Source organism: Phaethon lepturus, unplaced genomic scaffold, assembly GCF_000687285.1.
Source record: "Phaethon lepturus isolate BGI_N335 unplaced genomic scaffold, ASM68728v1 scaffold49196, whole genome shotgun sequence".
Taxonomy (NCBI): Eukaryota; Metazoa; Chordata; class Aves; order Phaethontiformes; family Phaethontidae; genus Phaethon; species Phaethon lepturus.
The window spans coordinates 1920-16415 of NW_010549428.1; the positions used below are offsets into that span (position 1 = coordinate 1920).

At 44.2% G+C, this 14496-nt stretch overlaps 1 protein-coding gene across 1 annotated transcript; it reads right to left on the reverse strand.

The window, feature by feature from the left end:
* Positions 1-12176: 12176 nt before the first annotated feature.
* LOC104613839 (T-cell activation Rho GTPase-activating protein-like) lies at positions 12177-14374 on the reverse strand (the record flags this gene model as incomplete). The annotated part of the gene is made up of 3 exons (XM_010290249.1): positions 12177-13354; positions 13558-13675; positions 14198-14374. Coding segments are annotated over 3 exons (1473 nt in total), but the record flags the coding sequence as incomplete, so codon positions are not given.
* Between the last annotated feature and the right edge of the window lie 122 nt (positions 14375-14496).

Here is a 14496-nt window from a genome sequence, read left to right on the forward strand (position 1 = left end):
CTGGAGCACTGTGGCCCTTAAATTTGATCAGAAACAGTACAACCTTTTGATTTTGGGGACCTGACTCATATTTTCTGAAAATTTCAGTTGGGCTATATGCCTATTTCTGCTTTTGGTCTGGGGACTTGAAATCTGGGGAGACATTTCCAAGCTGTTACGCACATGATGTTTTGTGTTTGCATGAAAAAGTAGTCGCAGTATAGCCTTCAAAAACATCAGTCTGTACATGTCCCATAAGAAATTGTTTGAATGTGCTCACTGAACAACCTTAGAAATCTGGCTGGAATGGACTGGGCAGGGAGGTGGTGAGAGGAGGGCCTGTAACCTCCTGAGCAAGGATTCCTGAGGAACTGCCTGTCACAACCCCATTGCCCACAAATCTTGTGAAGATGAATGTGTTGCACTGCAGGTTCGTTATGTTAAGCTGGCCCCAGCTTGGTGTCTCACCTGTTGGGTGAATTTCTCCATCACCTATGATGTCCACTGACTGAATGGTATCGCCTCTCCTTACCTCTGTTGAAACACTGATAACTCCTAAATTACCAGTGTAGTAGCGTAAAAGTGTTGCAATAACTCTGCAGGAGAGGCGAAGGTCTCTGTGGGTTAGCAGAGCTTTGTAAGTGACAAAGCCATGTCCAGGAAAAACTTCTGCTCCTCTCCCTTGCCTCTTTTTATGTTGTTGTTTGTAAAAATGGCATAGAATCATAGAATTGTTTGTGTTGGAAGGGACCTTTAAAGGCCACCTAGTCCACCCCCCCTGCAGTGAGCAGGGACATCTTCAACTAGATAGTTTGCTCAGAGCCCTGTCAAACATGACCTGGAATGTTTCCAGGGATGGGGCATCTACCACCTCTCTGGGCAACCTGTGCCAGTGCTTCACCACCGTCACTGTGAAAAATTTCTTCCTTAGACCTAGCCTAAATCTGCCCTCTTTTAGTTTAAAGCCATTACCCCTTGTCCTATTGCAAGAGGCCCTGATAAAAAGTCTGTCCCCATCTTTCTTATAAGCCCCCTGTAAGTACTGGAAGGCTGCAATAAGGTCTCCCTGGAGCCTTCTCTTCTCCAGGCTGAACAACCCCAACTCTCTCAGCCTGTCCTCATAGGAGAGGTGTTCCATCCTTCTGATCATTTTTGTGGCCCTGCTCTGGACCCTCTCCAACAGGTCCATGTCTTTCCTGCACTGAGGGCTCCAGAGCTGGACACAGTACTGCAGGTGGGGTCTTGCCATATCCTATGAGTTCTCGAACATTTCATGTCATCACAAGACTGACTGCAGCAGGAGCTAAAAACACATTGATAATAATCAGATGGCTAGGCTGCTGTTAGTACCCACAGCTGCACTCCAGCTCTTACAGTGGCTGTTTCACATATTCTTTGGAAGATTGTCTGGGACCTGCACAGATCTCAGCGCAGGAGGTGCTGCCTGGGAAGTGAGCCTGCCTGTTGAGGAATGAGCCAGCCCATTTCCCATATGGCAGCTAAGAAAGGTCTTTTGAGGTGTTTTCAGCTGAATTGAAAGCTACAGAGCAAGGCCTTTATCTCCTTCCAGGTTTGCTGTGGGTCTGTTAAAATGCCTTGGGGCCACAAACAGACTTTGGGTTTTCTATTTTCATGAGAATTTCCTGGCATTGTACTATGCGTTATGGCATGCTCCTTGGCTTTCTGGATGTGAAATGAGTTTATTCCCAGCAAAGCAAGTGTGAAGGTGTCCGTATCTAGTACCAAAAGATGTGCATCCACTATTTCCTCCAACACCTGGGATGCATTCTGTAACTACTGAATGACATCTTGAAATACAATATAAGGGCCTGCAGTGCTGGGCCTGGGTCTTCCTGGGGTCCTTGTTTGGATGTTGCTAGCTTGGGAGACCCTGTGCCACAGTGCATTGAATAGTATGATGCTGAGCAGTCTAGCTGAGTCCAGCTTCCACTATCTTAACTTCATGCAGCATTGCATAATTAAGAAAAGAAGGAGGATTACAGAGCCATTTTGGATATAGACAATGCTTAATTATCAAGGAAGGACATGGAGGGGCATGCTGCCTTCCCAGATCACTGCTTTCTGTCTGAAGAGGACCATGGCTGCTTTTAAAATTACAGGAATGCTTCCCTGATGTAATACTGTGTAATTACCTGAAATTTGGGTTAACTTTGGTTGTCCATGGTCCTGAGATAGAATCTTAAGCTGCAGTTCTTACCCCTGTGGGCCTGCAGATAAAGGGACAGAGCTCCCAGTCTTGGCAGTAACTCTACTTGAGGCCAAAATGCCATTGCCTTCAAGCAGACATCACAGAATCACAGAGCAATTTAGGTTGAAAGGGACTCTGGAGGTCTCTAGTGTAACCTCCTTGCCTAATCAGGGACAAATTCAAAGATAGATCAGATTTGTCAAGGCCTTCTTCTGCCAGGTTTTGAAAATCTCCAAGGATAGAGATGCTTGGGGTAGCCTTGAAAATCCCAGAAAGCATCATGCTGCTGCTAATCAAGGCCCTGAGATGTCTGACAGAAACATATAAAACACAATACAAACATGGAGAGCCATCAATGTGACTACAAAGACAAAAGAATTGCAGAGCCCAAATGAGGTGCGCATGTATCATTTGCCCCAGTGCTGTTGGAGAACAATTACTAAAAGTGCACTGAAACCTGTGACTTGCTGCAGTAACACGACCAAAGAGGATCAGCAATACTGCACCAGTATGGTATCACTGGTGTCTGCCAGCCCTCAGATGGTGTCTTTGCTGCTGTTCGTAGGCACTAGGTTTAATGCATCCGTGACATTAATGCATATTAATCTGTGACATCCATGCATACAGACATTACCTACATATAGGCCTGGTTCTAATAGTGAAATGCTTAGTTTTAAAAAATATGTGCCAGCCTGAGAGTTTTGACAGATGAGAGATATAGAAAGAAAATGGAATAAATACCTGAGCTAAACTTGAGTCCCTATGGTGACTTCAGTATTTTTTAAGTAGGGTTGTTAATCTTGATATGTAATTGTGAATAGAAAAAAATGCAGATCCTATCACTCATGTTTTCAAGCCAAAATGATTAAACTTCCTTTTCTCTGTAGCAGCACAGCTTCCTCTTGACCCCAGTCCTGAGCTTGTGGGGTTGGGCAGGACTGGGAGATTACAGTTCTGAAGACCTTCATTTCTCCAACACTAGTCAAAAAAAAGATTTTATTATTCATGATTTCCAGCCAAAATTAACAAATTAACAATCCTGCTTCCCCCTACCACTTCACCTCTGACTCTCAGCACCATTTTCCTTTCCTTCCCGTGTCCCTCACAAGCTTTTTTTTTTTTTTCTTTTTTTCCAGTGTGAGAAGCCTGTTCACAGGGCTTGTATTCTTGCCCTATGCCACCATGGGACTTCAGAGTCAGTGACTGAAAAGAATTATGGAGGGGTGAGAAAGCACCTTAGAGGGTGGAGCAGTGCACACTTCATTTTAAACTATCATTCATTAAACTGCTAATTGGAAAATCAGTTGTTCATGACCTTCCTATTTAAGCTCAACTAGATTGTGTGCTCTTAATCCCTCTCCAGCCCCTTCTTACATCTTCCTTCCTTGAGCAGGGATCTTCCAATTGTCTTCCTTTTGCCCCAGGAAGCTCTGCCTTATTTTCCATCTCCCTGTATTGAGGGCAGTTGTTCAACTGCACTAAACTTGCAGAGTAAGAAACAAGACTGATCTGCTTCTGTTGCCCCTTCACTGTAGCTTTGGTGTTTGTCCATCTTGAAATAAATTACCCTTTATCACACCTCTGGGAGGCAGAGCAGCATCATTTGTGCTTTACTGGAGTTAAACTGCATAGTCCAAGAACTGCCCACCTGGGCAGCAAGCATGTGGAAAAAGCAGACCTTGATGTTGAATAATCTAACTATAAGTCTCCAGTCTTCATCCCAAGGTCATCTTCCCTCATCACCTATGGAGAACTAGTGACTGCTCTGCTCTTTCACACACCCAAAGACTTCTTAAGATACCGTGTCTTCTGGTGTCTGTAGCTCCATAAGATGGGAGTGCATCTGTATATCATATCATGTAACGTTATGTACTCCTCAGAGTACAGCACTCTGCTGTTCTTTCTTACCTCATGACCAGTTGTGCTAAAGAGAACTTGTTGGTGAATTGTAGGCAAAGCTGTCCAGTTGCACTTACTGTGTGAAGTCACAGCTTTATGACAGGGAGACAGAATTCACACCTGGAGGAGTGGGGAGAAGGGTGAGTGCAAAACCTCTTCCTCAGTACACGGAGGAAGTAGACAGGACTATACCCTATATATGATGAGGTTGAATTGCACAGCCCAAGACTGTGCAGCAAGCATGTGGAAAAGCAGACAAATCTCTAATCCTTATCATAAGAGCATCTTCTCTGATCATCTGTCTTGTAATCTGCTTGGGTTTTGCCTTAACATTTTTTTAAAATACAGTTTTATAATTTTCAGCTTGGCCTATGTGATACTGAAGGTGAAAGGTTTGAATTTGGACTGTAGCATCTGTCAAGGAAGTTGGTGGGAGGTTTGTGAGTTGTAGGAAGGAAGAGTTTCAAGCAGCCGTTGGATCAGTTCTGTAAATAGCTCATTAGCTAAAGAGCATGTTCTGTTTAGAATGTGTGAAACCCTTCATAGAAACCTTTTCATATTATTACCCAACAGAGGAAGCAGAGTTCAACTGAGTCAAACCCTGTTTGGGATTTGTGAACCATTTCTTCAGACTTATGTGCTGGCATCTCAGGTTAGAAACAAAATAATCTGTGGTTTCCTCTCCCCTTGTAGGGGAACATGAAGAATTTGTAATGGGCTTCTGTCAGAAGTGAGATTTAAATTGATATATTTATCCATCAAATGGAAAAGACTGATTTAGAACAATAAAAGTGATGCATTCTAGAGAAAAAGAAAGGACTAGATAATTAGCATTTCTGAGTAACAGAGAGACGTAAAAAACGATTGTTCACCCAACATCCATGGAGACTTGCAGTTGGCTATGTATGGACTCAGCTGTCCATATGAGGACTATATCACTTCTCCAACAGTGGTTGCCCTTTTCCCATGGATTTTTCTTTCTATTATTGTCAGACTTTTTATTTTAAAAGTTGCCGCCTCTTCTGAATTTTTAGCCTTCAGAAGTTCCTCTGAAGTTCTCACTCTGTTCTGATGACACATGCGATAAGGACTGACTGCTAACAAAATTCAGAGAAAAATGCAACCAGAACGCCTAACCAAGGTGGGTTTCCTCTTCCTGTAGTCAGAAATTGTCCTCGTGGAGACACACAATAGCCACAGTAACTGCTATCTGGCCAGTGCTAGCAGAGTAGCAGCATGTTTTAATCACCTGAATTTTGCAGCTGGATGTGATCAGTTACGGACATTAAATGTTTGCTAGGTTGGACAGCCAACCAAGCCAACTTCAAAGTGAACTTGGTTAACTTCATGGGTGAGTTTCCAAGTTAACTTGGTGAATGAGTTTCTGTGCTACTTTCCATGTGAGACAGATATATTTGCCATGCACAGCGAATGTGTACCAAGAAAACAGCATTTCACACCTGCTCCACACAGCTCTTGATGCCCTCTGAGTCTGCAGAGCAGCAGAGAAGCAGGCCGGCTGTCTTGAACATGTCTTAGTTGGCAGGTGAAATGGCTCGTGTGCCTGTTATCAAAGGCATGATTTACGTTGAACAGAAGAGTAGGATTGCATGAATGACATTTGAAAACATCCTCTTTTCCTGAGAGTGGGAAGAAAGATAATGTTATTGTCATGGAGTTTTTGGCAGTGAGCCACTGGGGGGTTTTCTCAGCCTTTCTTATGAAGAGGTTCCCTTTGTAGGAATCCTGTGGGAAGAAGTGTCTCTGGACACATTCAGGTGGCAGAAGGATAAAATTCCTGATGACCACAATCACCTCTTCCTCTAGGGAACCCTTGATCTTGAAGGCCCTGGAAAAGAGGCACTGGAAATCAGTGGCTCCTTAACTTGAGAACTCTTTTACCTAGGGTAGAGTATCATCCAGGATCCTGGGATGACTACCCATGTTTGTTCAAAGCTCAACCCTGTGATAACCAAGTGCTGTAATCTCTTGGCCTCACTATGGCAAAAACTTTGTTCTCTGGGTCAAGAGACCTGCCTGGGTGCAATGGGAAGCTGAAATTGTCACTTGCAGTGTATGGATGAGGAATGAGTCAGCCCAGGAATAAGCAGTGCTGGTGTGGTGCTGCAGCAAACCACCTGCTCTCCTGTGATGGATCAGCACCAAAATCAAAACAGGCGGTAGAGAAACAAGAACTCCCATTCCCAGACTCAAAATAACACAGGTGGGATTTTTGTCTGCTGTGATACTTATTCCTGTTGTAGTTGAAGACATTTGATAGCAGTATGACAAGAGGGAACGTTACGGTAAAAATGGTCTGTGTGGAACTCCCTACAATATGTAACTGAGTTATGAGACAGTAATTTTATCATTAGCTTTTAACATTAGTATTAGTTTTTTCACATTAAAGTATACAAAATCCACGGAGGAATCCCAAAGCCATCCATTTTGGCTTTAGTGCTACAAGACATTTATTTCTAACAAAAGGTTGAAGAGATACAATCCTTTTACCAAAAAATTTCCAAATTCTTAGCTTTATTTTAGGTGTCAGAATTGTGGCACACAGTCACATCCTACAGAGTGGTTCAATCCCAACAGAAACAGAGTTTTGGGTGACAAACGGGATGCCCTACCTTCCCTAAAACTAGTTGTTGAACTCCAAGTGATGTTTGTCACTGCAGGCCATGCAGTCTTGTACCCCATTTATGTAATGTCCAAAGAAGAAGGTTGCAAATCCTGTTTCATCAAACTAGGTACAATGTAAGAAACTCTGAAGAGCCAAATGCACCTGAAAAAACAAAGCTGTGTTGTAGAGAAGTAAATGCCAAATACAAACTGTGTGCGGTAACACTCCAAGATGCTAATTAATATAAAGTTGATGGAATTCCTTACATTAATATTTTTGCAAGGGGTTTGTACCAGCAATTTCAATGTTGCATCTTGTGCCTGGGGGTATACAGGAAGCAATCATGAGAAGAAGATATGGAAGAAAGATCATACGTGGACGAACAGTTATGTTCTGTTCAGTGACTACATCCAGAGAAGGGCTTTCTTCGGCTATGTTGCAGCAGATATTATAGAAGGTATCCATGGTAGTAATAACTATCTTGTGCATCGTTGTTAACTGGCCAGCAGTTGTTCTTCCTGAGGTGTGAAGGATTCATGATCTCTTCAGTTTTTGCAATTCCCAGAAAGAGATGACCTTCAGATAACATCTTTGAGAGGATGTCAGACAGGTGAGAAAGCTTCTTCCCCAAGTCCTTGCTATGTAGAGGCAGCAAAAATCAATGTACTGACAATGCCTGTTCTCAGAGAATGTAGGCAAATTACCAAAAATATCCCTAACATAATTGTTGTGAATTGCTTTGGTGAGGTGAGGGGAAGGTGGCTCATTTTGATTTGTTATTTTACCTTAACCTAGCTCCAAGTCTCCTTCCAAAGTAGTTGACAGCCCATACTTCCCCACAACAAGAGATGTGCAGACCTTGCTGAAATCCCATAAAGTCGAGGACCTCCATCCATGGGAGTTTCATCCTAGAGGCTTTTCATAGTTACAGCTGTGAACTGAGGTCATCGCTGGACTTCATGAATTGTATATATTTTCCTGTAGCTTGCAGAGATGTTTCCTGTTCCTATTCTGATTCTCTGCATATGCAGAGACTAAAGGGGGATGGAGGTGTATGGGACTGAGACTGGATGAGCCCAATAAGTTGGTGGAGCTTATTGCAATACCAGTGCAAATATGAAGGAAAAATGTGGAAGAATTGGAAGAGGAAAACTGAAACTGGCTAACTGAGAGAAGTGGGTCTGGGGATGGAAAAGACAGAAATTAAATTGAGACTTTGAGCAAGTCCACAGGGATAGTTTTGGTTTGGTTCAATTAAAATATAAATAGCAGGATGAGGTGAGGAATGCAGGCTGGGAATGGGGAAGCAATGAAAATGAGACAGAAATGAGGAGTCAGGAGTGGAGAAGAGAGAGGTCTGAGTCAGGGTTATCTGTGGTGGGATGGAGCAGAAGGACCAAAGCTCTGGAGCGGGGCAAGCAGGAGGGCCTATACCTGCTCAAGAATGCTTCCTTTAAAGGCTTAGTTGGAGCCTAAAATCCCAAGTTTTACTGTTTCTCTGCTGTCAGTAAAAGTGTCAGCCCTAGATTATAGAGACCTACATTCAAGGTATCTAAATGTGGCATCTATGTGTGAGGTGGGAGTCTAAGCTCCCATCACAGTCAGAGGACATTTTAGGGAAGGATTCAGCTGCCTAAACATCTGGATGTGCATCCACTTTTGATGCCTTAGAAAATTCCTCGAGGTGCCCTAAGATACCCACCCAAATGACTGTAGACGTCTACTTTCAGGCAGCTGTGTTCCACCTGCACTCAATTCAGTCCCAGGAGTCCAGAGAGATACTCAAATGCAGACTGTGAAGAAGATGAGACACAGGCTCACATAAATACTTGCATACAGGTAACTAAATGTAAGTGTCTCTGTCTACAGTCTGCACCTGAGTGCCAGTCAATGTTTGTGAAACCTGCAGGCATGGTATTTCTCTCAGCCTTCACTAATGTTTGGCCATAGAGTTCATGACAATGTGCTTTTGCTGTAAGTTGTTGTCCTAATTCAAGAGAACAAGAGTTTGCAACTCCCCAGCGCACAACATGGGAAAAGAAAGAGAGGAGCATGTTCCTGCATGAGGAACTCCTTTGTTCTTCTGTTGGCTCTTTCAAATCCTAGAAAATGAGACATAGCCATATGTCGAAAGCCCAGGTGCCCTGCTAGATGAGCCATGCTGTGGAATGACAGAATTAAAATTTTCTCCTTTGTGGCACGAGTTTGGTTGCTCCCCAGAGCAGGTGCATCCTGTGGGGAAGAGCAGAGTGTGTCACCGTGATTGAAAACAACAGCAGGATGCAAACACAAGAAAATGAATTCAGGCTGCACCAACAGCCTTAATTCCAGCATTGTCTTACAAGGCAACGGCTTGGATTTTCTGCTTTAATATTGCTTTTTCCCTCTTCCAGTCCTATATGCCTTATATGTTTAGAGCGTCTTCATGAAATTTGATTAGAGAATTGGATGTGTGAAGCACGTGATCCAATACTAGTGATGGAGTAACCTGTGGAGAACAGGAGGCTTACTGTCATCATTCAGTTCTTGTGCCAAAATCCACCTCCAGCTGACTCAGCTGTAAATGGGTATTTGATCTTTCTGGCTGAGTCGTCAAAGGCAGCTTTGACAAAGATAGTCAGATAATTCTGTTGTTGAATATAGCAGTTAAAGGGCCTTACTCTTGGAGGCCAGGATAGAATCATAGAATCATGGAATCTTTGGGTTGGAAGGGACCTTTTAAAGTTATCTAGTCCACCTCCCCTGCAATGAGCAAGGACATCTTCAACTAGATCAGTTGGGCTGGATCTTTGAAGGTGATGTGGTGGGCTGGTAGAGTGATAAAACCGTTTTCTGAGCTGAAGGCAGACAACTCAGTGCTAAAGCAAAGCACTCTGCTTTCTGTGTCATTCTAGTCTTTTGAGGTTTCCTAAGTGCTTATATAGAAATCACTTCTGTGAAGGGACGTGGCATGAAAATAAGGCTGACAGGCAAGTCTTAAGAGATGAAGGAAGACAAAAGTTATCTGTCAATGAGGGAGTAAATCTTTTTTGGGGTCCATTTACATTCAGATTTTGTTTAATCGTGGTGTTTCCTGGACTTGAAGAAATGCAAGAGCAAGGTGAGGGGGACTGGACCGCTCTTTTATACAACTCCTTCACCTTACCCCTTGTTAAGGACAAGGACACCCCTTGTTTGTTAACAATGTGTAGATCTCCTCTCTCTTCCTTTTTCTCCGTCTATTGAAGTGCCTTGCAAGAAAGTCCAAATGTGCTTTCTTATCCAGGAGCTGGAAAATTTTGGCTTATCTATATTGAATATTTAGAGACCAGGTAAGCTTTCTGAGTGTGATTGGCATGTCTGCCTTGGGACACCTTGGACCTAAAGAGAGACACTCCTCATCTCTGATGAATTGACTGTGCTTATTCTCCCTGGGTTTTCTGGTGCAGTTACGGGACAGGAAATGAGCAGTTCCTCTTCTTGGGATCCTTGTCTTGTCACAGTCAAAAAGAATGAGTGACTTATCAAAGAAGTAGCTGTGTCGTTGTTTGAGTACATTTTGAAGTTCGTGTTTTCTGTTCCATGGCTTCTGAGCCTTTCCACTGCATGTGGATTATCTCTTCACACTCGTTCTCCCATGAGGGCAAGACGTTTGTGTTTTTTACAAAAGAAAGCTGTCATTCCTTCTCAACACAGGAAGAGGCAACGGGCACAAATTAAAACACATGGAATTCCATCTGAATGCAAGGAGACACTTCTTCCACTGTGAGAGTGGTCAAACACGAGAACAGGTTGCCCAGAGATGTTGCAGAGTTTCCATCTGTGGAAATTTTCAAAAGCCATCTGGACATGGTCTTGGGCAACCCTGCTGTAGCTGACCCTGCTTGAGCAGTGGGGTTGGACAGGAGGATCTCAAGCCTCACCTGTTCTGTGATTCTGCAACTCAAGAGTTGCAATTTCCAGAAAATCAAAAGTGCTTTTTGGAGCTTCCAGCAGAGCCCTCTCGTTCAGCTTGCTTGGAAGGAGAGTGCCACCGCTTAGGGGGCTGAGCGAGGTGGCATCTTCTCTAGTTGAAGCCTACCAGTATGGTCCTTCTCACATCATTTTCTCCTGTCAGTCCAGGTACTCTCCTACCCCCTTTCCCTGTGTCCTAGGAACACCTACACCTGGAAAATATCACACCTGAGATGCTGGGATGCTATTTTCTAATCTGCTCTACTTTTGAAGCAGCATCACCTCTCTGCAGCTAAGTCTAGCCTCCAGCCTCTTACAACAATAACAGTAGTGATACTGCTGGTCAGTTACTTTCCTTCCTGCTACTTAGATATGCCGTGTCATTCAAGCAGACCTGCAGTACCTGTGGAATAGTATAAAAGTAGGTACAGTACATGTAGTGCCTGGATGTTTTAAAGACAGACAATGGACAGTCTAGTATTCATGCAGAAAAATGTTTTATTGTAGTGAAGTTACACAGGAGAAAAACAAAAGTCTCCCTGTTCCTGCTTCAAGGCTATGATGAATCATGGAAGGGGAGGTAAGTGCTAACCAAAACAAGTTCCTACATGTAAAAACACATTGCACTTCCAGTCATTTTTACAAGATTATAAGGATACCGCCTGGTACTTTATTTTTTGTCTTTTTTCTTTTTTTTTTAATGAGCTGCATCTTTAACTCTTTAAAGCTGGAGTCCAGAATGTTTCCTTACAGGAAACAAATCCTTACAGGTTTTTGTTGTTTGGGTTTTTTTCCCCTCATAAAAGCAAACCTGAAGATACTCCTTCTTTCTGCTTAGCCTGTCCCATTTATTTAGACTAAAAGCACCTCAGGCCACATGAGGTTTACTTGATACATTCCCATAATGACCTTGTAGGGCTTTGGTGGCTCTAAACCCAGGCTCGGTATACAACACATGCTGGCTAGTGGTCAGATCATTCTCATGACCAGCAAGCAAGAAGAGGGAGTGGCAGCAGGTACAGGGGATTTATGGAAGAATACTGAAGTGACCTTGATAACAGAACAGCTCTTCCTCAGCTGGAGTAACTGCCAGCCCACTTCTTAATGCAGAAAATGAGCAAAGAATTCAATCAGCCTGGCACACACATGTGACAAATGGCATGGAGTCTGTAACCATACAGAAAAGAAAAGGAATGTGGGACAGGTTTTGGACCTGCCAACTCTTTAATTGCCCTTTCAGGGATACAAACACAACACTTTATCAACTACTAACTAGTTTTCCCACACAACAAGTTATGTACAGATAACCACTTACATTTTTACATAATAATACACAGGTCTTTCCCACCACCACCTCTTGTGGTGAAAGAATGTGACCTGTCAAGACACTTTAGAAGACCCTCAAGGAAAAAAGAGTTCATGCAAAGCTAGCTTATTCTTGGTCTCTTGAAAGTTAAATCTTACAAAGGATGAGCAAGATGTCTATTTTTACAGTATCTGCTTTGTACAGTGCAAGGAGGGATAGACTTTTTAAACATAGGATTCCTTAGCATACTGTATCTGGTCTACCTCAAAAACTGGCTGGCTGCACCTCCGAGCCACATACTCAAGTTTGTTCTTTTGACAGGATTCAGACATGGCTCTCAATCGGTAGACTCCTGGGGTCACGGGTAAGCTCACACGGGAGTTTATTCCCACAGTGATGCTGAGGGTTTCAGTTTCCGCATCAGAATCCTTCACTGCAGAAACTCTGCCCCTGGGTAGATCCCTTAGAGCTGTACATGCTGCGTCATGTGCACAGCTGCTGCATGGATGAGGCAGCAAATCATCCTGGTTTGACACCTTTAATCTCATAGTTTGAACTGTGAGATTGTGGGAGGAAACGTTAGTGGCCAGGCAGTTTTTAGTAGCCTCTTCGTAAGAGGGTGGTCTTCCAGGATTCTTCTGGTCTACCTCTCTGAACACTTCATCAGCTGACCTGAAACGGAGCCTTTGCTGATACACCACAGGCAATGGTTTGTCATCATCAGGGCTGTTCTCCTGGACAACTCTGCAGGAGAACTGATCTTCTTTCTTTGTGAAACTGTCTCTCTGAAAACCCATGTATTTTCCAGGCCCCCAGCTCTGGGTTTTTATTAGTGTTTTCCTGCGGTTTGCAAAAGAGAATGACATGGAATGCTTTTTGATTTCTCTGCTAGGTGTACTGCAGTCTTCAGTGGCCTTTGTGGAAAAGGACTGGGGCCTATTTAAAAAGGTCTTTTTGGGACTAGAGGGTGAAACTACTGGAGAGCTGGTGAAGACTGAGCCATCAGAGCTCTCCAGTGAGCAACTGGAGGATGTTTTGGGTAGAGAGTCAGTTGATAATTGTGAAGGTAAGATTGCAAGCCGTTTCTCCAGTGCCTCCAACCCTAGCTGTTTCTGATGAATCGGAAAATTGTCCTCACTTCTGTTTAGCTTCTGTTTCCTTATCCTGCCTTCAAGGCGGTTCTGGAAAGACAGGTCTGGCTCGGAGTACCTCCTGTCCATCGTGCTGATGTCACTTCTGAAATTACTCAGTGAAGGGGCAGAGATGTGTGTTGGATATCTTCTGTTCATGGTAGTGCTCCTCCCTTTGGGCTGCTCCATCTTAGAGGTTTGGGGGCTGCCTTCAGCTTCAGGATCTGGGCTGTCATAGGCAGAGTCATTCTGATGAGCAGCACACAGGTGTTCTGTGGTGAGAAAGAACCTGTTAGTTTTCACTGACCATCTGAGGATGAAAGGGAACTATATGGAAAAAGTTCCTGTAGAAGAGCACTGCAACAGTGTCTTGAACCCTCTACAACTCTCTGTGTTTCCACAGATGTGTTCCCATATCAAATTAAAGAATTTGGCCCAGCAGCCAGTCTATGACATCCCCAGTCCATTCTCATACCTGTGGAACTGTCGGTGTGCTCTGGTGACTCCTCAGCCAAGGCACAGACAGGCAAGGCAATGCCCTCCCCAAATATTTCTGAGCAGTTGTTTATGAGGAACTCCACCAACACTGTCACCTGCACACAGAAAACAGTTTATTTCAGTCAAAAGGGCTGAAAACATACTGAACAGTCTTTCTGGCCCCTGCCTGCTGTCTTTGTGTGAAGGGCAGCACAGTGAAGGGTGGCTTCTGACAAAATGCCAGCTTTAAGTCAGAGGGTGAGCCCACTCCGGAGGATGAGGGCTGATGCTGCAGACTAATTGATCTGCCCCAATACAGACAACGCCATCAGCCACAGCTTCAGCCTCACTGTCCAGAGGGATGGTGGGTGACACTCCCCACAGGGTGCCCTTGCTCTCTGTGGCAAAGTATTCAGGAGCTGTGACACGACACAGGGGCTGCAGGGCAACCACTACTTGTGCTCAGAGGAGGCGAGACGAGGGGCAGCCTTGCCCATCACGTTGCAGGCACCTGAGAGGAGGAGCACCCCCGATGCCCAGGGGTGCTGTTTTGTTCAGCTTTTGCAATGGCAGTGGGATCCCCATGGATGGCTCTGAGCTGCCCCGAGGCAGGTGGCTGCTTGGTGAGTTCAACACACCTTGTCATTCATCTCCTTCTGCACTTCCAGCGGGAGCGTGTTGTCCATCTCTGGGCTCAGCATATTTGGGCCAACGCAGATGGCCAGATTGCTGGAGTCCATCCTGTTGGTCTCGGCATTTTGGCTGATGTGGTGGAGCAGAGACAGTAAGTGCTTGAGCAAGACGAGGTTTGCAGAAACAAAAACAAATTGTGTTGTTATTTAGTGCTGCCCCAGCCACTACGTCTTTATTTGAGCAAGTGTCAAACTCAGCTGACGCTTCCTCCAAAAAGAGGCATGTGTGTGCTTTTTTCCACTGC